The sequence below is a fragment of the Saccopteryx bilineata genome, chromosome 8 (assembly GCF_036850765.1).
Source record: "Saccopteryx bilineata isolate mSacBil1 chromosome 8, mSacBil1_pri_phased_curated, whole genome shotgun sequence".
NCBI classification, from domain to species: domain Eukaryota; kingdom Metazoa; phylum Chordata; class Mammalia; order Chiroptera; family Emballonuridae; genus Saccopteryx; species Saccopteryx bilineata.
In genome coordinates this window covers 67,289,009-67,311,184 of record NC_089497.1, presented here as the reverse complement: position 1 = coordinate 67,311,184, position 22,176 = coordinate 67,289,009, and the positions used below count along the sequence as shown (strand labels likewise).

Below are 22,176 nucleotides of genomic sequence, written 5' to 3'. Positions count from 1 at the left end.
AGGGTTGGTCGGTGGATACCCTGGACAGAGGGATGACTCATATCCTGCACGGACAGAGCAGGATGGCATGAGATCTTCCTCTTACTACTCAGAACAGTTTGCAACTTAAAACTTATGAATTCTTTATTTCTGAAATTTTCCATTTAATATTTTTAGACCATGGTTGACTGTGAGTAACCAAAATCGTGTAAAGCAAAGCCACAAATAAGGGTGAACTACTGTATTCTTAGAGAATTTAGTATTTAGCATTTTGATGGAGAATTAGAATTTTACATAAAATATCTCATTTAAACCCCATAACAACTTTATGCAGGAGATGAGATCATCATATTTTATAAAAACTGGGGCTAGGTAAGCAGATGGGAAGCAAGGATGCCTACCAGGCCTGTCTCTAAAACACATTTTCTTTCCTTCTACTTTCTCCCTCTAGTTGCATGATACCTGCAGTTTATAAAGCGGTTTACATAAACGATCCCATTTAATCCTCAGAACCTTGAAATCTAGGAATTATTTTTAATTCTCATTTGCTACGGACTGAATGTTTATGTCCCCTCAAAATTCAAATGTTAAAGCTTAATCCCTAATGTGACATTATTTGGAGGCGGGGCTTTCGGAGAAGTAATTAGGTTGTGAAAGTGGAGCCCTCTTGCTCCGCTCCCTGCCGCGTGCGTGGGAAGGTGGCCATCTGCGACCAGGATACTGCTCTCGCCAGACCCTGGCTCCACACCACCTTGCTCTTGGACTTCCCAGCCTCCAGAACGCTGATGTCTGTTGTTCAAGCCCCCCAGTCTATGACAACTGCTTAGAGCAACTCAATATAAGTTAAGACATCATTGGAGAGGGAGAAGCTGGAGCTCAGAAGTGGGCACAGAGAGGCAGCAAGGTGGGGGAGGAGAAAGACCTGGATCCCACCCCTGACTTTGCCCCAGTGAACCTGTGGGACCATGGGCAAGTCCCACATCCTCTCTGGCCACGGTTACCTCACCAGCAGGGCGGAGCGCTGGACTAGGTGGGCTCGTGTTCCGGCCGCTCAGTCTGCAGTCTGAGGAAATCCCTCAGTGTTCCTTGTAATGAGATTAGCGCGGCAGTTGCTAAGTGGGAGCCCACAGAAAGTTATGTCCACAGCTGGCTCTGGTGGATTATTTGCACTTGTTCCTATGCTGACCTTCACACTTCTAAGTTTCAGGTTACGATGTCTTAATCATAATGACACTACTTCCAGAGGGCCATTAACACTCCCATGGGAAATGGAAATGCCAAACCGCTAATAGCACTCCAGGGGCTTGGCATCTCATTAGATAATTTTTTATCATATTTAAGTTTATTAAAATACCAACATTTTTGTGTTTAGGAGAGGAAAATTTATGCCATGTGTCTATATAAGGGCAGAAAAATATAAAATAAAAAGACTCAATCCACCAGAAACAAGCCAGCCCATCCATGTACCAACTCCACTGAAGTGGTGGAAGCATCCGAAGGACTCAGCTCTGCCTGGCTGCCCATGGCAGGGGTGGGCAGCTTCCCTCTGCTCATGGGCATTGCAGCGACACTGGCAGGTTCATGCTGAGTTAAAGTAACAGCGGGAACCAGCGTGGGTGGAAGGCCATGACCCTTGCCTTGGCTGGTAGGGTATTGAGTGAAGTGGAAAAAGAGTGGGCAGGCTGGGTTTAGATTTGGGCATGATCACTTGTGTCTCTGTGGTCCTGGGCCGGTTACTTCATCTCTCTGAACTTTTAGTTTCCTCACCTATAACTTCTCAGTATTTCTGTCTGAGGATTACTACAAGGATTAATAGGATTTGAGGTGTGTAGAAAATTATGATAACTAGGTAGGTAGTTTTATGATTCCCTTTTAGTAGATGAGGAAATTGAGGCACAGAAAGATTGAATAATTTAATGCCATTTGAACCTGTGTGATCTAGCCCCAGAGCCTGCATGGTAACCATTACACTAAGCTGCCTGTCTACAGAAAAGTTCTCATTTGTAGCTACACGGTTCTACAGATGTGTCACCTCCTTGGGGTGCTCTCTATGTCCCCAGACTTTTCACAGAATGTTTATCATTGCTTTGGTAAAGTTGTCTAAGTCCAACATCTGGCTTTCAGACTTGTAAGCTCAGGAACCGGCTTCTGTCAGCACAAGGAAGATGGGCCGTCCAAGCTGGTGATTTATAATGAGGAATAATGACCAGGGGAACCAGAACCCTGAGCCCTTGAGCAACAGCAGTCATGTTGCTGGGAGGCCAAGTCAGAATCAGAATGTTATCTGAAAAGCATCATAGCCAAGATATGGAAGCAACCTAAGTTTCCACTGATAGACAATTGCATAAGGGAAGTATAGAACATATATGCAATAGAATATTACTTGGCCATAAAAAAGGATGAAATCTTGCCAATTGTGACAATATGAATGGGCCTCTGCAGTGATTTTCAACCTTTGTTTCTCACGCACTCATAAACTAATTACTAAAGAAAAAGGGGCCCTGACCTCTTCTTCTTTAGTAACTAATTTATTTGTGCCATGAGATGAAAATGGTTGTATTTAGTCAGGGGCACTGACCTTAGTAATTAGTGTGTGTTTATGCCATGAAAAAAAAAGGTTGAAAATCACTGCTCTAGGGTATTATGCTAAGTGAAGTAAGACAGAGAAAGACAAATGCCACATGATAACACTTATATGTGGAATTTAAGAACAAACTAACAAAACAGAAACTAACTTACATATATAGAAAATAAACTGCTGGTCATCAGATGAGGTGGAGGGATGAGTGTGAAATGTGAAGGGATTAAGAAGTGCTCGTTGCGGGTTATAAGAGCAGTGACAGAGATGTAAAGTACCGCATAGGCAATATAGGCAATAATATTGTAATACCCATGGTGTCCAATGAATACTAGACTTATTGGGGTGACCACTTTCTATGTTACATAAATGTCTAATCACTCTGTTATACACCTGAAATTAATATAATATTGCACGTCATCTGCAATAGAAAATTCTTTAAAATTTAAAAAAAGAATGAAGGGAATTATAGGATGTAAGTGCCTGGCAGCTGGCAGCTGGTGACTCTAGCCACTCTAGGCATGCCTCCACCTTGTTCCTGCCCTTGGAACTGTGAAATCTGAGGCACAAGCCCAGGCTTCCTCTTCCAAGGGCAGCATTGGGGCATCCTCACCTAGTTACCTAACATTTGTCCCTAGGACTTGACTTTTCTTGGATAATTTGTGCCCACACATAAGGGATTTCTTGTTTTCAATCAAAGTACAGTAAAACAGGGAGGAAGGAGAGCCTTTCTGTCTCCCTACAATGACTCTGAGGATCTCTACTGTGACCCTTGACAAGTTGTGCTTAAGTTTAGGTCTTCAAGAGAAATCTTACTCAATTTCTAGCCCACCTGGACTGGCGATAGCACACAAAGCACAGTCCTTGACCTCAAGGAGGCCACAGTCTAAGAAGAGAAATGGGTAGACGTGATGACTCGGGACACTGAGGACTGTGTTAGAGGTGAGAGGGAGTGCCCTGTGACACACAGGCTACCCCCCCTACTGGGAGGAGAGTTGTCAGAGAAGACCCCGCAGGAGATATCTGAGCTGTTATAAAGGTGAGAAAACTCGCATGCAACAGGATAGGCAGGGTCACTGAGGCAGGAAACAGCACGAGACCTTTGAAATATTACGAATGATTTACTAGGAGTGCAGTGGACTCGGAGTGGGGGTGAGTGAGCTGGGGAGCAGAAAACAAAAGGCTTCGTGCCAGTTAGAAGGAAGGCGCCCTCTGCAGGCCTGGAGCTGCCCCAGCAGCAAGTGGGCACCTCCCCTGGGTGGTTGGCTCTATGAACACTGTGCCACTGTTCCCAGAGGCTCCTGGGCACAGTGTACTGCGTCATGGGGGACATGTGTCACAATCTGGGAAGCCTGAAAATTGTTCAGAAAACACTCAGAACCTGAAAGATTAATGAGAAGGGTTTAAATTAAGAAGTGACACAACCAGAACTGTGTTTTAAAGAGACTATTCTGAAAGCAGTATGCTGATTGATTGGTGAAGAGTGAGAGAAGGCAGGGACGCATCCGGGACAGGAGCAGAGGCACCGGCGGGGCCGTGGAGCAGAGCGAAGACTTTGAGAAATGCCTGACCGTGGACGGGACAGGATTTTGTGACCAAGTGGATGTGCAAGAAGAGAGGGTGGAGACAGGATGATGGCTGGGTTCTGAAGCTCAGGAGAGAGTGTGGCTCTGGAGATATGGTTTGGGAGTTATATATGTGGATGGAGAAAAGTCTATTCCATTGGTGAGTCTAGTGGGAAGAGGACACAGAACAAAATGTCAAGGAAATCTGATACTTTAGAGACAAAGAAATGTTGTAGGGGTGGGGGGCTGAGAACATGCAGGCCCTCCAGGCTGAGTCTTTCTCTCCCTCCCCCACCCCCAGCTAAGTAGGAGGCGGAGGTATCTGTAGAGACCAGTGCAGTGTGTGGTGGGGAGGCAGAAGCAGACAGCTGCTGTGGGAAGTGGGTGAGGGAGTGACTGGGGACCCTAGGAGGACTGCCAAGCACAGATTGTTTTCTCCTGGCCTGACAGCTGCTATCAGTCAGGGGACCAGATGGAATATGGGGTGAGATTCCCCTAGCACAGAAGCTCCACTCCAGAAGCAAATAAGACTTGACTTTACTCCTCTGAACCACTAGAGGGCCGCTGGTGCCAGTGCGCTGTAGGCCAGGGCTCCCAGGCACCGCCCCACTTACAGCCAGGAGCAGGCCCTCACATCTGCTGGTGTGAAGCAAGTGCTCAAATGGAGGCCCCTAGACCGAATGTCTAAACATTTAGCAACGATACATTAAGCTATTCCCACAGCGGGCCTGCGTTCCCAGCCCGGGCTTCACAACCCATCCCCAGGCCTCACCCTTGCCCCTCCCTTGGCTCAGCCCTGCCCATGTGGGCCTGAAGAGCAGCTCAGGTCTGCTGGTGCAGGATGGGACACAGGCTGGACCTAGGCCCAGGACCCCTGGCTGGGACTAGGCTCGCTGAATATAGGACAAGGACTGGACACAGTGAAGGTCCCCTGAAGGCCAGGGCAGACAGGTGGGCCCCCCACCCCATATGTTATTTTGCCAGCTCAGGATATCCAAGCAATTCTAAGTACCTCCCAAAGTTACGTCACCCATGTAGAGAAAAAGGAAAGAGCATCGTTCTCTTGTGGAGACTTCTCTGGCTAGATCCTCATTTTGGGTGATTTGAAGCAAAGCAGGCCTTCTGAAAACAAATCAATCTCTTTCAAATGATAGTGGTAAAGCAAAATGGGCTATAGCCAAACAATTAAATACTAGTCAGTAATAATAATAATAATAAATACAAAAAAGTAACTCAAAAGCATTACATTAAGTGAAAGGAGCAGGCACAGAAGGTGCTATACTGCATGATTCTGCCTATATGATATTCTGGAAAAGGTGAGCTATGGGCAGAAGACAGATCAGCGGGGCCAGAGCAGGAAGAGGGAGGGAAGGGACACCAAAGACACATAAGGGAATTTGACTGGGTGATGAAAATGTTTTATACCTTGATGGTGCTAGCGGTTACACAACTTTATATGTTTGTCAAAACTCATCAACTCCAACACTTCAGAAAGGGTGAATTTTATTGTTTGTAAATTTTCCCTTAATGAAGGCTAGCCCAGGTAAGTAGAGAGGTAAATCAATGAGACCCTCTTTCTCTGGTTTCCCAGGGCCGAGGCTGTGATTTCCTTCCTCTTCCCTGGTCCAGCGGGTCATTTCAGCCCAAATGACCCTCTCTTGTAATTCACTCATTTAATTACCAAACCAGGGGGGGGGGAGAGAGAGAGAGAGAGAGAGAGAGAGAGAGAGAGAGAGAGAGAAAGAGAGAGAGAACTCTGATAAATCTTCGAACATTGAATTTTTGTCGAAATTTCAAATATGCATTTTTAAAGAGTCCCATAGGCAGTCATTACAAAGTGAAACTTTCTCCTCTTAATTTATCAATTTTGTAAATTTGAAATTTTTTATGGCTTGGATTTGCTTCTAAGGGAGTATACCTGAAGGACGGTGAGCCACCGAGCCTCCCGCTGCTTGATTGATCTGCCGTTTGTTTGTGTCTTTTCATCACACCGGATCCGGAAGTGGGAAGCAGAAGGGCAGAAGATGATACAAAACGATGGATAAACAAAATGCATTTTTTAAGACTTTATTTATTTTAGAGAGAGAGACAGAGAGAGAGAAAATGGGGAGGAGCAGGAAGCATTAGCTCCTCTATGTACCTTGACCTGGCAAACCCAGTGTTTCAAACCAGGGACCTCAGCGTTCCAGGTTGACGTTTTATCCATTGCACCACCACAGGTCAGGTAACAAAATGCATTTCTATTTGTCCATCTGATACATCCTCCCAGGTACTCACACATTCCTCCCCAGTCCTCTAGTTCCCACTTGAAATTCTAGCAGCCACTTGGTATGAACATATGCCTTAGACTTGTAATATAAATGAGAGAAATAACTTTTTAAACTGTCATATCATGGAGAAGACTTTTGGCAAAAACATGTGTTACACCAAAGAGCTGCCCTTAACTACGGGGGTCTAGAAGTGTATAATCCTCCTTAAAGTCACAAAGCCTTTCAGTGACTCACTTCTGTCACATATAATATGGGGATATCAAAAACTATCTTTCTTTTCTCACATTCCGCCCACGTGAGAGTATTGTACGTGAAAGAGCGTTTTAAACTTTGAAATGGTACAGACAAATGTAAGTTGCTGCTGAGTGGCTGTAAGACACAGCAAACGCGGCATGAAAATGTGACTCCCTGAAAACCACAAAGGTCTCTGGCCTGTGGCAAAGACTCCAAAGGCTTTCTTAGTGATTGGGATACTTTTTATATTTACTTTATAACCAACTGGGAGGCAACCGCCTTCCCCCTTGTCCTACCCACAGAAACACAGTCTAAAGGTTTCTCTTTCTGTCCTGAGCACTGGGGTGCCAGCTGAGGCAGGGCCATCAGGCTTAGGGTGAGCTGGGGCAAATCACCCAGTGTGTACAGAGAAACCGTGGAGGTCAGCACTGCTGCCAGGCCCACCATTGTCTGGCCCCACGGGTCAGTGGACAGGCTAATGTGGCCTGTTCAGGGAGTTGAGGCGTGAACAATGGGAACAAATCTCTGCCAGCTGTGCTCCCAAGGGGCAAATTGCTGCTAGGATTTTCCCCAGAGCTAATCAATTCCAGAGCCATTCAACCAGGGTTGTGAGCCATTTGGTTGCTGACTCACAGAGGGCCATACTAGTGTTGGAGAAATGTTCTCCCTAAAGTGAAAGGAAATGAGATCATTTAGCAGGGAAATGAGAAGACCAAGGGGCAGCACAGGCCTGGCAGAGGGAAGTGAGGGAGATGAACTTCCCCTTCCTGTGTAGTCGCTGCTCCCTCCACCGCTCAGAGCTCCCTGGCTCTCCTGCTGCCCCTACCACTGCCTCGCCTCCACTCCCCGCCCCGCCACCACTCCCCGCCCCGCCTCCACTCCCCGCCCCGCCCCCACTCCCCACCCCGCCACCTTCTCATCAGACCGCATCTCATAAGTGATTCACTGACCATTAAAGCAGGGAGGGGCTGCGAGCCCACTGGTTTCCAAACTTGTCAGCATGGATGACGGGCTTCTTCCTCCTCCTGTGGGGATACCACATTTAGGAGCTTTTAGAACAGCTGCCTTTATTGAGTGTCTGTTCCTTTGGGTAGTTCACTGGGCTAAAAATTTTCCCTTATTATTTCATCTAATGCCAATAAAACCAAGGAGAAGTGGGTATAATTATCTCTGTGTTACAGATGAGAAGGCTCAGACTGAGAGAAGAGCATTTGCCTGAAATCTTACAAGCAGAAAGTAAGAGAGCTAGCATTGAACCTAGGTCTGTGTAGCCTTAAGGCCCCAGCTGTGAAATAGCTCAGGCTTGCAGCAATTACACTCCTGAGTACATACCAAAGAGAAATGAAAAGACATGTTCACATAAAGACTTGTTCATAGATATATTATTCATAATAGTCAAAAGGTAGAAACAACTCAAATGTCCATCAATTGATGAATGGATAAACAAAATGTGGAATATCCATGCAATGGAATTTGGCCACGAAAAGGAATGAAGCATGAATACATGCTACAACATGCATGAAACTTTGAAAATATCTTACTAAGTGAGGCCTGACCTGTGGTGGCGCAATGGATAAAGCGTCGACCTAGAACACTGAGGTTGCAGGTTCGAAACCCTGGGCTACCCTGGTCAAGGCACATATGGCAGTTGATGCTTCCTGCTCCTCCTCTCCTTCTCTCTCTCCCTCTCTCTTTCTCTCTAAAATGAGTAAATTTTAAAAATATTGAAAAAAATTTTTACTAAGTGAAAGAAACCAGTGACAAAAGACCACATAACATGTGATTTCATTTACGTGAGTTGTCAACACTAAGCAAACATCTGGATACAGAAAGTCGATTAAGTGATTACTTAGTGCTGGAGGTAGAGTGGGAGATAAGACAAAAATCCCTCAAAGAGACAGGATTTTTTTAGAGGTGATGAAAATGTTCTAAAATTGACTGAGGTGATGGTTGCACATACCTGTGAACCTACTAACAACCATTGAGCTGTACACTTTAAATAAGTGAATGGTGTGGTATGTGGATTGTAAGTCAGTAAAGCTCTTTGGAAAGGAATATAGCTCATGCTAGGACTGGCAAGGTACCATGGTTCTGCCTGGTGCAGGCCAAGTAGCAGAAGCTGCATGGCACAGTGGCAAGAGCAAGAGGTTTGGGGCCAGTGACCTTGGACAACTTGTTTAGCCTCTTGGAGCCCTAGCTCCTCGTCTGTAACTGGGGTTAGTAAGCCCCACCTCACCATGTTGTTATGGTATACGGGGAAGCCCCCAGCCCCACTAGTTCTAAAATTTCCTGATTTTGAAGTTTGAGGCTTCAATGAAGAGATAAAAGTGGAAGGTGTCTGTAGACAGAGAGGTTTCCCTTGCTTTGAAATCACATCCACCAGAATCTTTCTTTCCTGTGTGTACCAAAGGCTGGCCAAGCCCGAGGGCTGGAAGGAGAGCTTGGCCATTCACTGCCCTCTGTCACCCGATAGACCGTAAAGAAGAGAAAGTAGGTAGAAGTTAGAAAACAAGGAGGGGCTGTGTGATCACACACTAGGGACAACTGTGTTAATTTTGAGAACTGGTGGTAGCTAGAACTAGGAGAGAGGTGGGTGAGAGAGCTAAGAGAAGGCCAGGCTCCTATAAAAATGTGGCTGCTGTTAAGGCAGTGGGTTGGGTTGGATGAATCTGATGTATTTCTTCCCAACTATGAAGCCTTTGCCAAAAATGCAGAGATACTTTTCTGAAAAGAACTGGGGAATAAAAAGAGGTATAAAAATAGCTAAACAGGTAAACAAACAAATAAAAAAAACCAAACAGCTTGGTAACAGAAGTGCTTAACGACCAGGAAATGGTATTAACATGTCAACCATGGTGTTACAGTAGTCGATCTTCTTTATTCACAGATTTAATAATTGTGAATTCTCCCTCTTACTAAAATGTGTCTGTAATCCCCAAATCACTACTTATGGTGTTTTTCAAGGTAATTCACAAACATGAGCAGAGCCGCAAAAGATTTTAGTTTCCCAATGTATATGTTCCCAGTTGAGGTCAAACAAGTGCTGTGTTCTGGTTTCAGCTGTCATACTGTGAGCATCTTTTTTTGCAGTCTATATAGTGTTGCGTGTTTTGCATTGTTTTCTTTCGTTTGGAGATTTTGCTACATGAAAATCCCCTCAGCATGGTGCTAAAGTGCTGCCTCATGTTCCTTAGCACGAAAAGGCTGCTCTGTGCCTTACAGAGAAAATATATGTGTGTGTTTGGTAAGTTTTATTCAGATATGATTTGGCCGAGAGGTCAATGTTAATGAAGCAACAATAAATATATATGAAAGTGTCTTTAAATAGAAACACATCTTTAAAAAGGTTATGTATAACCTGTGTGGGATGTGTGTTTAGCTAGAGTTGAAATTCACTGGGCATTTGGGAATTCAGGGGCATATGATGTGATCGAAAGAATATCTTATTCATCCTTTTATTCCTAGTGTCTAGGAAAAGTTCTTGACTAATAGCTAGTCTTCAATAAATATTTTGAAAGTACAAAATAAAAAAGGTTATGTATCATTTGGTTGTCAAAAATGTTGTGACCAGAGGCTCAAGGCACTTATTTCCTCAGGAACATATGTAGTTCAGTATTCACTATTCAGTGTTCACAGTCTTTTTAGAACATAACCACTACAAATAATAAGAATTGACCCTACATGCTATGTATTTTTTGTACATTATCTATTTTAATGTCCACAAAGTGTTGCCTTCGTTTTACAGATAAGAAAATTGAGGTTATACATATTAGATAATGTGATTTAGAACTAACATGTGGAAGTGGCAGGACCTGGGTCCATTTCTCTCTTAACTCCCCAGAGGGAAAGGGAACCTCCCCCTGGAGCTGGAATGCCAGTTCTTAGGGAAGAGTAGCAGGCACATTATCAGAGACGGTGGGAAAGCACAAGGAGAGCTGAGCTTAGTCAAGAATAATATACAGTGTGTCTATAAAGTCATGGTGCACTTTTGACCGGTCACAGGAAAGCAACAAAAGATGATAGAAATATGAAATCTGCACCAAATAAAAGGAAAACTCTCCCAGTTTCATACCTATTCAGTGCAGTTCGATGTGGGCTCACGCACAGATTTTTTAGGGCTCCTTAGGTAGCTATCCCGTATAGCCTCTACAGACTTGTCACAGACTGATGTCCTACCAGAACAGGGTTTCTCCACCAAACTGCCGGTTTCCTTCAACTGCTTATCCCACCGAGTAATGTTATTCCTATGTGGTGGTGCTTCGTTATAAACACGCCGATATTCACGTTGCACTTTGGTCACAGATTCTAATTTAGCGAGTCACAGAACACACTGAACTTTCCTCTGTACTGTCCACATCTCGACTGGCATGGCTGTGGGCTGCTCCACTGTATACACGGTGTTACATCATCATCTGCGCATGCGCACATGCTGCCACATCATCCTACAGAAACTGGGAGGGTTTTCCTTTTATTTGGTTCAGATTTCACATTTCTATCGTCTTTTGTTGCTTTCCTGTGACCAGTCAAAAGTGCACCATGACTTTATGGACACACTGTATATCTAAGAAAGGAGGGTGAAAAAACTGAGCATGGTCCTCCAAATGTAGTCAGCTCTGGTTAGACTATAGCTGAGACAGTGGGCAAAACATAATCTGCAGTTAGCTCAGAAGGCAGGCCCAGCATGAAGAGTCTGAGAGCCAGCCACATTGAGAGAGAAACAGTGGGAGGAACAGGACTTGTTCAGCCTAGAAATGAGTGTAGAGGCAAACAGGAGGCATCTTTAAATACCCAACGGGAAGAATTAGATGAAGAGCAAATCTACAATAGCGGTTGAGACTGACAGAGAACAGATTTTGACTGAATGAAAGAAATATTTTCTGATGTTCAGAGCTCTCCAACAAGTCAAGTTTGGGGACTGAGGGCCCATGGACCAAATCCAGCTGCAGACACATTTTGTAAGCTCAAAGTGCTTTCTTAAAAGTTATAGATAAGAGCTCTTCTGTGGGGCATGCATCTCCAGTTTACACAGCCTGCACCACCTGTGTTTTCAACCCCATGTCGCTCTTTTGCGTTGCCTTTTAAGTACAGATTTAGCAAATAAAAATACAGAATACAGTTTAATTTGTACTTCAGACAAATGACAATATTTCAGTATAAGTATGTCCCATCCAACATTTGGGATCTACTTATACTGTTTATATCTGACTTGGGATTTACTAATACTGTCTTGTACTTAATCCAGCAACCCTATCCTGGATGCTTTATTTTTATTTTTAAATTTTATTTTTCTTGAATAAAGAATAACTGTTCCCTACCCCCTCAGGACCCCCTGCCCACCTCCCTGTTGACAACCATCTGCTGTTCTCTGTATCTATGGGTTTGTTATCTTTGTTTTGTTGTTTTAGATTCCACTATTACAGAGGCTTTATATAGGAGCCCCTAATGTTGCATTCTGAAGAAGTGGGCTCTATATTTGGAAATATTTAAAGATGTCTCAGAGGAGCCTGACTGGGCAGTGGCGCAGTGGATAGAGCATCAGACTGGGATGCAGAGGACCCAGGTTCGAGACCCTGAGGTCGCCAGCTTGAACGCGGGCTCATCTGGTTTGAGCAAAAGCCCACCAGCTTGAACCCAAGATCACTGGCTCCAGCAAGGGGTTACTCGGCCTGCTGAAAGCCCGCAGTCAAGGCACATGTGAGAAAGCAATCAATGAACAACTAAGGTGTTGCAACGTGCAATGAAAAACTAATGATTGATGCTTCTCATCTCTCTTCGTTCCTGTCTGTCTGTCCCTGTCTATCCCTCTCTCTGACTCACTCTCTGTCTCTGTAAAAAATAAATAAATTAAAAAAAAAAAAAAAGATGTCTCAGAGGAATGTTCAGAATGGAAACAGGACTAAAATGGTCTAAGTATGCCATTGATCTATTTTCTTGAAACACCCCCTTCCCCAGTTTAGAGCAGCAAAACAATAGAAGCAGAGGGAGGCAATACTTCTAAACAATCCAGGTGCTTTTGGGATGGGGTGGACAGGTGGGTCATGGCTTCTTGTTCTAACAGAATATCCTACCAGACTGAGACTGAATGACAGATAAGGACATAAAGAGGTTTTTGACCTCTAATATCAATTGCTAGTAAAACTACTTCTAAGTGCAAGCTGACTGATGAGGCCACAGCTGGGGAGAATGGTGGTAATCTTTCTAGATAAGGACATGAACAAAAAAGCATAAAGCATCCCAAAATAATCATTGTTTTATGTGTTAAAAGCCATCCTCTATTTCTCTGAGACTGTGGTTAGTCATCCTGACTCTTGTGTTCCTATCCTGCTGCCAGAAATGCTTTTCTGGTTGAACAGGCCATGACCAACTCACCAAGGCCTGGAGCACAGCAGCAGTTGATCTGAGGAGAAACTGGCAGTGACTCCCTGTTTCCACAGCCTCAGGATCCTCTGCAGAGGGGAAGAGGCAGGATCTCAGAGGTCATCCCCAGAAATTGAGCCTCTAAACGTGTTAGTAGTCTATAGGTGTCAGCTAGTTCTGCAGCGTCCTCCTGGCCTTCAGAGAATGTGTGTTTATGTTCAATGGGACTTGAGTGAGCATTGGGTTCAACTCTCTCATTTTGGAGATGTTAACTTCAGGGTGGGAGTGACAAGGTCCAGAGCTCTCTTCAGCTCAGCAGGCGGCCTCCCATTCATCCTCCTGTTTATCATGTCTTCCTCCCTCACTTACACTCAAATTTTTCAAAGTCCTTCATTGAAAACAAAACAAAACAAGGCAGGGGAAGTTAACAAAATGAGTAAGTGTTCAGGGGAGGGTATGCACTACACACTAGAGTATAAACTGAAGTATACAAAAAGGGGGGGGGGGCTTAGCTGTTCTCATTTGTCCTTTCCAGGAAAAACTCCTAGGAAACATGAGCTTTGCCAACTTTTTCAACATGGGTGCATTCAGAATATCCCAAGTTCACTAGGATACACACTAAAACTCAATAAAACTCCATTTCAACTATTGTAAGGTAAGGACAAATTGTTTAGCATGTCCTCTTTTTATGGAAAAGCTGGACTTAAGGGTTGCAATGTAACTGACAGGAATCTCTGAGTTTTAAACATAGAACTTCTAGGGACTATATGAACATAGAACTTCTAGGCACTACTCTTTTCAATAGCCCTGTTTTCACCAGCTGTTCTTGATACGTATTCTATCTTAGGGTTGTGTACTCACATTATGCACACAGATCCTCCCAACCAATATGTGTTGAATGAATGAGTTAGAAATAAAAAGGAAAGAACAGGCTTTGGAAACATAAATATCCCTGTCCCTTCATTCACCAGCTGGTGAACTTGAACAAGTTTTAATTTCTCTAAGCCTGTTACTTTATTTGTATAATGCAGATGAACCACTTCGCTGATAGGGTTGTCGTGAAAATGGGATAATGAAAGCATTCAATAAATGGCAGTTATAATTACTGTGCCAGTGAATTAATACAAAACTTAGGCATTTTCTAACCTTTTAATGCAGTCCCATTTTGTTTGACATAAAAGTATAGGCTGGTAATCTGAAAGCTTAGTTAGTTGCTCTGTGTGATGGCCCGCTCTGGTGGGTACTGTTTTATTGATCCCTAAAAGTGTTTAAGGAGAGGCATTACAGTGGACAGCAGAATGCATGCCAATTGTTTTATTGAGGATGTCTATTTGGATGACAAAGCCAGCCAGCACTTGGCCCCAGGAAGAAGCTCATGCCCCATCCTCGTCATTATTCCACAACACGTCGGAAAGACTGGACAGCTGGGGAAGCTGCCCCCCAATCAACGGGCTTCCGGTACTCCTTCTTGTCCAGGAGGTACTGCCTGCCGCGGTAGTTAGGCAGCTCGTAGAAAATCCAGGCGCCCTCCAGCACCTTGCAGGAGTGGACCTCTCGCATGTGAAATTGCTCCATGACGGAAGGGCAGTCTTCAGTGGTTTCATACATCTGACCACTAAAATCCCCTTTCTCAAAGATCTGGATCTTAGGCTGGCCTCCGCTAGACTGAAAACACAGGAGGAAATGAACAGCAACCATTATGGAAACCACCAGAGATCACAAACTCCGAGAACTGTATGCTTCAGAACCTACCATCCTGAAGTCTGGATGATCTTAACTCCCACCCCCACAAGACACTGACTGAGACAGTTTTTCCATAAGAAAAACTCCATTCCTTAAAGTCCTGGAGAGGTAGACAACGTGCTACGGAAATAATTAGTGTATTCATTCTTACAAACTGACTTAATATTTAAGCCTCCCCAGTCAAAAAAGACAGTTCCCCATTAAGAGGTAGGAAAACCTCAAAAAAGCTCTTTCAAATAAAAAGAAAAGGTGGGGGGGGTACACGAGAGCCCCCAGACTCACCAGATGGACAGCTCTGCAGGAGCTGAGGCGGTCGTTGAGGCCCATCCAGTGCTGGTACTCAGGGTAGTCGCCCCGAGGCAAGATGTACATGTACCCAGCAAAGTTGGGTCTTTCGTAGACAGCCCAGGTGCCCCCTTCCACGCGGATGGAATTGCAGCGATTCAGGTACATGTGGAAGTCCGCACAGTCACAGTCACAGTCATAGCGGCGGCCTTGAAAGTTTTTGTCTTCATAGAAAGTAATCTGAAGAACAGGGCAGACAAAGAGAACTGAGGAGTTGGGCGGCATTACTCATGCCTACAGTAATAATTAAGAACATTCTCCACGTTAGGAAACTGCTTCCTCTGGTACTTTGCTCGAGCTCACCTTAGGGCATTTGCTTTCTGGCACACAACTTGGTTGTCAATAGCAACGAGTGCTTTCTGAAGGCTTAAAATCAAACAAGTGAGCTAACATAAGCCAGCAATTTCAGACTCAAGTTCATTGTTTCCTCTTTTTTGTTCCCACAGCTCACTGTACTTACACATTATGTAATAAATGATCTAATCTACTAATATTTCTGTCTCTCCCCCAGACTCCTAGTAGACTTCTTCCAAGGGCAAGGCCCAAACCGTACTTAAGCTGAGAATCTTGGTAAATGTTTGGTAAAGGTGAATGAGTGCAAACACAAACATTCATTCTAGGTGATGTGGAAGATACATAGGAAAAAACAATAAAACATAGACCTTAGTTTTACAGAGCTTATTTTAGATGGATACAGAGCATACACACATGAATATATACCATATTATGTTCTGCATTATGACTTTATTGCCAAGAGAATTACTGCAAAGTAACTAAATGACAAAGCAAGATGTTCTCTACTTCAAACTCTTACCAAGTTTCTAACAGAACGCTGGGTCAAAGCCCCGAGCTGTGCAGCCCTGGAAAACGTGCAGTTCTGAGAAACCAGAGCTGATAAGCGTGGGCTCTAGAGCTGCAGCTCCATACTCAGCCCTACTACCTTAGTCAAGCCATCTTTCTGGGCTCCAATTTCCCATTTGTCAAATGAAAGGAATAGACTATATTGAAAGCCCTGACTGTAAAATAAAACTCAGACCTTTTCTGATCCAAAAAGGAAATAGACTTCCCAGAAATTCTTAGGGCTTCATGAAACATTGTCTGAAAACCACTAGACTAAATGGACTAGAGTTTGTCTCTCCTTCTATAATTCCACAATCCAAGATCAATGCTAGGTTATCATTTAAAACGAAATCACAGTTGTCAGTGATTCAAGCAGTTAATTCCCTGGCATTATACTGCCATCTTGTGACTAATTTGCTGAACCGTTTTAAAAGGAGAAAACCACGAGGAACAGTCTGGAAAGGTCTCTGAGGTGAGGCTTGAAGGATACATAGGGGTTTTCCAGAGGCAAAGGGAAAAGGGTAGCCTATTCAAAGGAATAAAGGAGTGTAAGATCATGACCCATTATAGGGACCAGCAGTTCATTAAACACGGTACATGTTGAGTATTTGTAAAGTGTTAGGTTCGGGGAGGTGTGCTGTGGCTGCCAGAGTCTAACTCTTGGAGGAACAGGAACAGGGAAGTGCTGACAGGGTCCCTGTGAGGCCGAGAACAAAGAGATCAGCACGAAGTTGGGCAAACATCCTGCATTCTATTGGTCAGAGACCCTTATCAGAAGTTATGTTTGAAATTCGCCACTGAGCTAAACCCTTCCCTGTTGCTATGTTGTGCGTGACCCCCCTAGCGAATAGCGAACTGCCACATCTGCTTCTGTATAATGCTTGCTCACTAGGATATATAAGGACCTAGTTGTAAGCGCCAGGCGTGACTCTCGTTTGCAGCCCCTTGTGGGTACGGTGTCTCCGGACGCTTTGAGAGTTCGTCCCTGCGCAGGTTAAACTTGGCCAATAAAGTAAGATCTAAACCCCTGAAAGTCTCTGACGTTTGTTCTCGCACTTGGTGGATGCAACATCAAGTATTAGGAATTAAATTCAGAAAAAAGACAAGCCATGCTAGAATCCCTTTGGTGGTTATGTTGGAGAGGTACTAGATTTCCGCATGTATAAAATGCTCCCATGTATAAGACGCATCTTAATTTGGGGGCTTGAAGTTTTTTTAAAAAGTGTATTACATGAAGTTATTGAACTCAACTTTTATTCCTCATAAAACTCATACAACTCCTCATCACTGTCAAAACTGTTAGTCCTCATCTGTGTCTAATGACAAATCACTGTCTTCAACAAATGAGCACAAAATAGCAGGAAATGCAAATAAAAAATCTACAACCACTGTATAAGATGCACCCAGTTTTTAGACTCACAATTTTTTGAAAAAATGTATCTTAGACGTGGGGAAGTACGGTACCCGGAAATAGATGGTTGTTATGGGCAAGGTGAGCGATGAGGGCCAACTGAAAGGCAACTGCTATGTGAATGATGATGAGGAAACAATCCAAAGATATTTAGGATTTGATGACTAATTAGATGTAAAGAATAAAGGAGAAGAAACCAAGAATGACTCACAAATGGGCATAAAACCTCATTTGCTTCCACCCCATGCTCTTTCTAGATAGGTCTCTACTAATACTTGTTTCCTCCTATCTTAGTCTCCCCCTTACCTTTCTCATTTCTCCCAACTCTATTTCCTGTTCTCCAAAAGCTTCCTTACCCTTTCCCACCCCTAAATCATCTACTTCATCTCCTTTTTCTGCTTCCCAAATTTATCTCTTCCAGCTCCCTTTCCCACTTTAGCACAGCACATATTTAGAGATGTACAGTAGCTAGTTTACAAATTAAAAAACAAAATCACAGCACCATTAGTTGCTGGCTCTGTGACCTTAGACAGGCCATTGACTCTCTGGAGCTCAGTCTCTTCATCTGTTAAACTGGATAATAATATCTACTGCATAGGGTTGTTCTGAGGGTCTACTGGGATAATGTCAATAAAGCACTTAGTTTAATATCTGGCTCAAAATTGTCAATAAGTTTTTGCTATAGTTGTAACAGAAAAAGAAGTAACTTACCTAAGGTCACTAGCTAGTTATCAGGTAGTTGCAGGCAAGTGAGTGGACTACAGCACAAAGTCCTGGTGAGTAACCTGTGGTTCATTTTCTTTTACTTTATCTCCTCTTTTGCTGTCTTTCTACCTGCACAGCTCTCTGTTCAATATACAGCATTTACTCTCAGAAATGGAACAAGACTGATCCTGAGTCTGAGCAGCTTTTCCCAAACCCTGTGGAAAGATCTTTGGGACAACCAAAGTAACTTTTCTCTGGATAGATCCAAAGTCCTTATTTTCGACCAACTAATCAGGCTCTGCAAGGGATAGGCTATGCAAAATTAAGTTAGTATCATCTATTTTCTTTCATTGGGTCTCACTTATTGCCCACTGCACAGTTGCCTTACTGACATAATACCCAAGCAGTGAAAATATACACGATATTCTACAAGGTAACCTAGATGTCCAACCGAGCAGCAGAGCAGCCAACCATCCAAGATTGAAACAAAGCACTACATGTTGCTGTGGAACCATTACTGAGCTCTAGGACCAAGTTCTCCTTTCAGTGGAAAACCTTCCAAAGCTCAGGGCCCAGAGAGTGTTTCAACTTTATTCACCTTCCATTTGTAGAAAGACTATGAAATCTACTCTATTGTTCAGCTGAGAGAAGGTTTTGATGCTTGAAGGAAAAAAAATCTGCAGAGAAGACTAAGAAATGTGTAGAAGATTTGCCTAGAAATTATTTCAGAATTCTTCTCATTTTTAAGTTTAATTTTTGAAAAATAGCATACTAATTCAATAAAGCAGAAAGAAAATCGTCTCAACTATTCTGGAGTTAACAATAACAAATGCTATACACTTTTTGAATTGAATTTATTAAGGTGACACTGTTAAAAAAATTACACAGGTTTCAGGTTCACAGTTCTAAAACACATCTTCTGTATACCATGCTGTGTATTCACTGTTTGCCACACCCATAACTCCTCTGATTAAGTTGCTAGCAAGATAGTGGGAAAGATAGAAGTAGTAAGAAAGAGTAAGAGATACTACGTTCTTCGGTCTACAAACAAAAATTACTTAAGTAAAAAGCCCAGCTACAAGAAATAAGAGAGCACACCATTATTGGTTTGAAAATCTTTGACAGCAGGGATGTTTTCAACTAAGATGGTTCTGTAACAGCCTTCCCTCAAGGCACATGGCTGTCTCCCGAAGGACTTCAAATTCTTTTTAGTGGGATATGCATTGGCATATTTTTAAGAACCTCAGAGCACTAAAGACATTGTCTCATTTTTCTCCCCAAATCTTCTAGATGCGAGTAAGATTATTAGTTCTATTTTTCTAAGTGGAAAAAAAAATATTAGGCACTAAACAATTCTGGAACAAATTAACAGGTGCACCCTAAAATGATGCAATGGGAAGTACATTGCCTACATAAATTTCTTGACAAAGACATTAGTTGGAATCTAAACATGAGAAAACAATCAACAAATCCAGATTTCAGGACTTTCTACAAGACAACTGGTCTGGACTGAAAAGTGTCAATATCTCAAGAAACAACAAAAAAGGTAAAGGGACTGTCGCATATTAAAGAGATTAAAGAAATGACAACCAAATGCAATGCATGATCCTGACTGGATTCTACATTAGGGAAAAAGCCAGCCATGAGCATACTTTTGTGAGCAATGGGGGGGGGGGGATCTGAATACAGTCTGAACATTAGGTATTATGTTTATGATAAATTTGGGGACATGATAATGATACTATGTTTATACAGGGGAATGCCCTTGTTTTTAGAAGATACATGCCTAAATATTTAAGACAAAAGGATTAAGATTACTATTTTCAAATGGTTTAGTAAAAAGAGACAGAAAAAGACAAAATAGGGGAAAATGTTAACAATTAAAGAATGTAAGTGAAGGATATACAAGTATTAATTCACATTACGCTCTTACTCTTTTAAGATTCAATGGGTTTACAAATGTTCAAAGTAAAAGTTGAGGGGAAAATCAGACACCGACAGCTCTGCGTCAGACCCACTGGACAGTGAAAAAGCTAAAGAGAAGGTTTATTTCCTCGTTCCCAGAGCCCTGCCTGACGGGTCAGTATCCAGTCCAACAACTGTGAATCAAATACTTAAAGGCAATTTTCCTAACATAATAAGTACTTTATTTGGGGGAAGCAGCAAGGTTGAATGAAGAGGATATGTAGGATTTAATTCATTTGATTGGTCCATCCACCTTGGCCTTTTAAAATATTAATGGTTGAGGCTAAATTTCATAAAGCAAAATTTTCAATGAATACCAAAAGTTTTCTACTTCACATAAATCCTCTGATCGGTATGTCCTATTCCTGTGGACATTTCAGAAAATATTAGTTGCTGGAATACAGAAATCATGCATTTACATATATTATATACTTGTTTCGTTTCAACGTAGCACAACATATAAAGATAACCCCTTAACCAATTGTTTGGTAATTCTGTTAAAGAAGAATATAATTAGCAGTTCTTAATCTTCTCTCTCAATCCCAACCTTTTAACTACTATCATACTCACCTCGAGGCAAGGAAGTAAAAGCTTTTCTCCACGTTTCTTTCAATGCATCATTAGGTGAAAATGGGTAGGCAAAAAGTCAGCATGACCATTTACTTACCTTGGTTATAGTTTTAGACATTTTTGGTGCATAGATTGGTTTTCCCAGTGCTGAAATCCAGGAATAGCTACAGAGTTAGAGGCACAGAGACATTTATTTATACTGGGCTGGTTTCAAATCAAACATTTGCTTAGTCATGAGAATAGGATCCAAAAATTGAGTCAGTCATTTAGAGGCTATTGATGGTTTCTAGAAAAACAATTGGGATTATGAAATAAAGGAAAGCTTCAGTACCCATTTTAATGCTTACCAAGCCTTGCTGCACTATAGACTTTGCTGAATCAAGACACTAAAACAGCCAAAGTTTTCAAAATAAAAAATGAAAAAGGTTCTCTTACCTGGACGATTTGGTTTTCTGGAAATCAGCCACCTTGAAATTCCAAATGTATTTTTTATTCTTCAATAAAACTTGCAGGAGACGAGTCAAAAGGATATATATCCTCTATTTCTGAACAGAAGTGACATGTTGCAAAGCAGTATAACTTACATAAACAAAGGCAATGCATGATCTTGTTTGAATAAAAAGTCACTACAAAGGACATCTTTGAAACAATTAGCAAAACTTCTTTTTTTGTTTGTTTTAGCAAGAGAGGGACACACACACACACACACACACACACAGAGAGGAAGGAAGAGAGATGAGAAGCATCAACGCATTGTATGGCACCTTAGTTGTTCATTGATTGCTTCTCATATGTGCCTTGACCATGAGGCTCTAGCCTAACCAGTGACCCCTTGGCTCAAGCCAGAGACCTTGGACTTTAAGCCAGTGACCTTTGGGCTCAAGCCAGCAACCATGGGGTCACATCGATGATTCCACACTCAAGCCAGCACCCTCACCCTCCAGCTGGTGAACCCATGCTCAAGCCAGATGAGCCAGCGCTTAAGCTGGTGACCTTGGGGTTTTGAACCTGGGTCCTCAGCATCCCAGGCCAACGCTCTATCCCCTGCACCACAGCCTGGTCAGGCAGCAAATTTTAATATTTATATAAATTGTATATTAAATAATACTATAGTACCAACGTTAAACTTCCTAAATTTAATCATTGTACTATGACTGAATGAAGTTAGGTAAGAGAATGTGTCTGTGTTTTTATGAAATAAATGCTAATGTATTTAGGAGTAAAGGTACAAGATATCTAAAACCTACTCTCAAATCACTGAGCAAAAATAAAGTAGTAATACTATATAAAGAGTGGTGAAATGAATGTTGCAAAATGTTAACACTTGGTGAATCTAGATAAAGGGCATGTAGGAATTCATATTCTTCCAAGTGTTAAGTTAAAAATTTTTCAACACACACACACATACAAAGTTCTAATCTACATACGAGAGACAGAAAGCTACCATGGGGAATCCTGAATTTGTCAAGGTTTAGCCAAGCCCAACTTGCTACCTATTAGGTGGTATTTCTTTGCGGTGATATATGGAACCTGTTTAAAGAACATATTGACACTTAATATACCTCTGACTTTAGGAATGAGATTACATTTATATAAAAATGCTCAAAAGAAAAT

General features: G+C 42.5%; 1 protein-coding gene across 2 annotated transcripts; it reads right to left on the bottom strand.

The window, feature by feature from the left end:
- Positions 1 to 14,282: 14,282 nt before the first annotated feature.
- CRYGS (crystallin gamma S) lies at positions 14,283 to 20,742 on the bottom strand. 2 transcript variants are annotated; one of them, XM_066241580.1, is made up of 3 exons: positions 20,660 to 20,742; positions 15,009 to 15,251; positions 14,283 to 14,648 (listed from the first exon to the last, which is right to left on the bottom strand). In XM_066241580.1, exons 1-3 carry the CDS (start codon positions 20,678 to 20,680, stop codon positions 14,376 to 14,378), a joined length of 537 nt encoding a protein of 178 aa, XP_066097677.1. In that variant the 5' UTR covers positions 20,681 to 20,742; the 3' UTR covers positions 14,283 to 14,375. The 2 variants fall into 2 exon arrangements, with proteins under 2 accessions (XP_066097677.1, XP_066097678.1); XM_066241581.1 differs by lacking the exon at positions 20,660 to 20,742 and adding an exon at positions 20,563 to 20,646.
- Between the last annotated feature and the right edge of the window lie 1,434 nt (positions 20,743 to 22,176).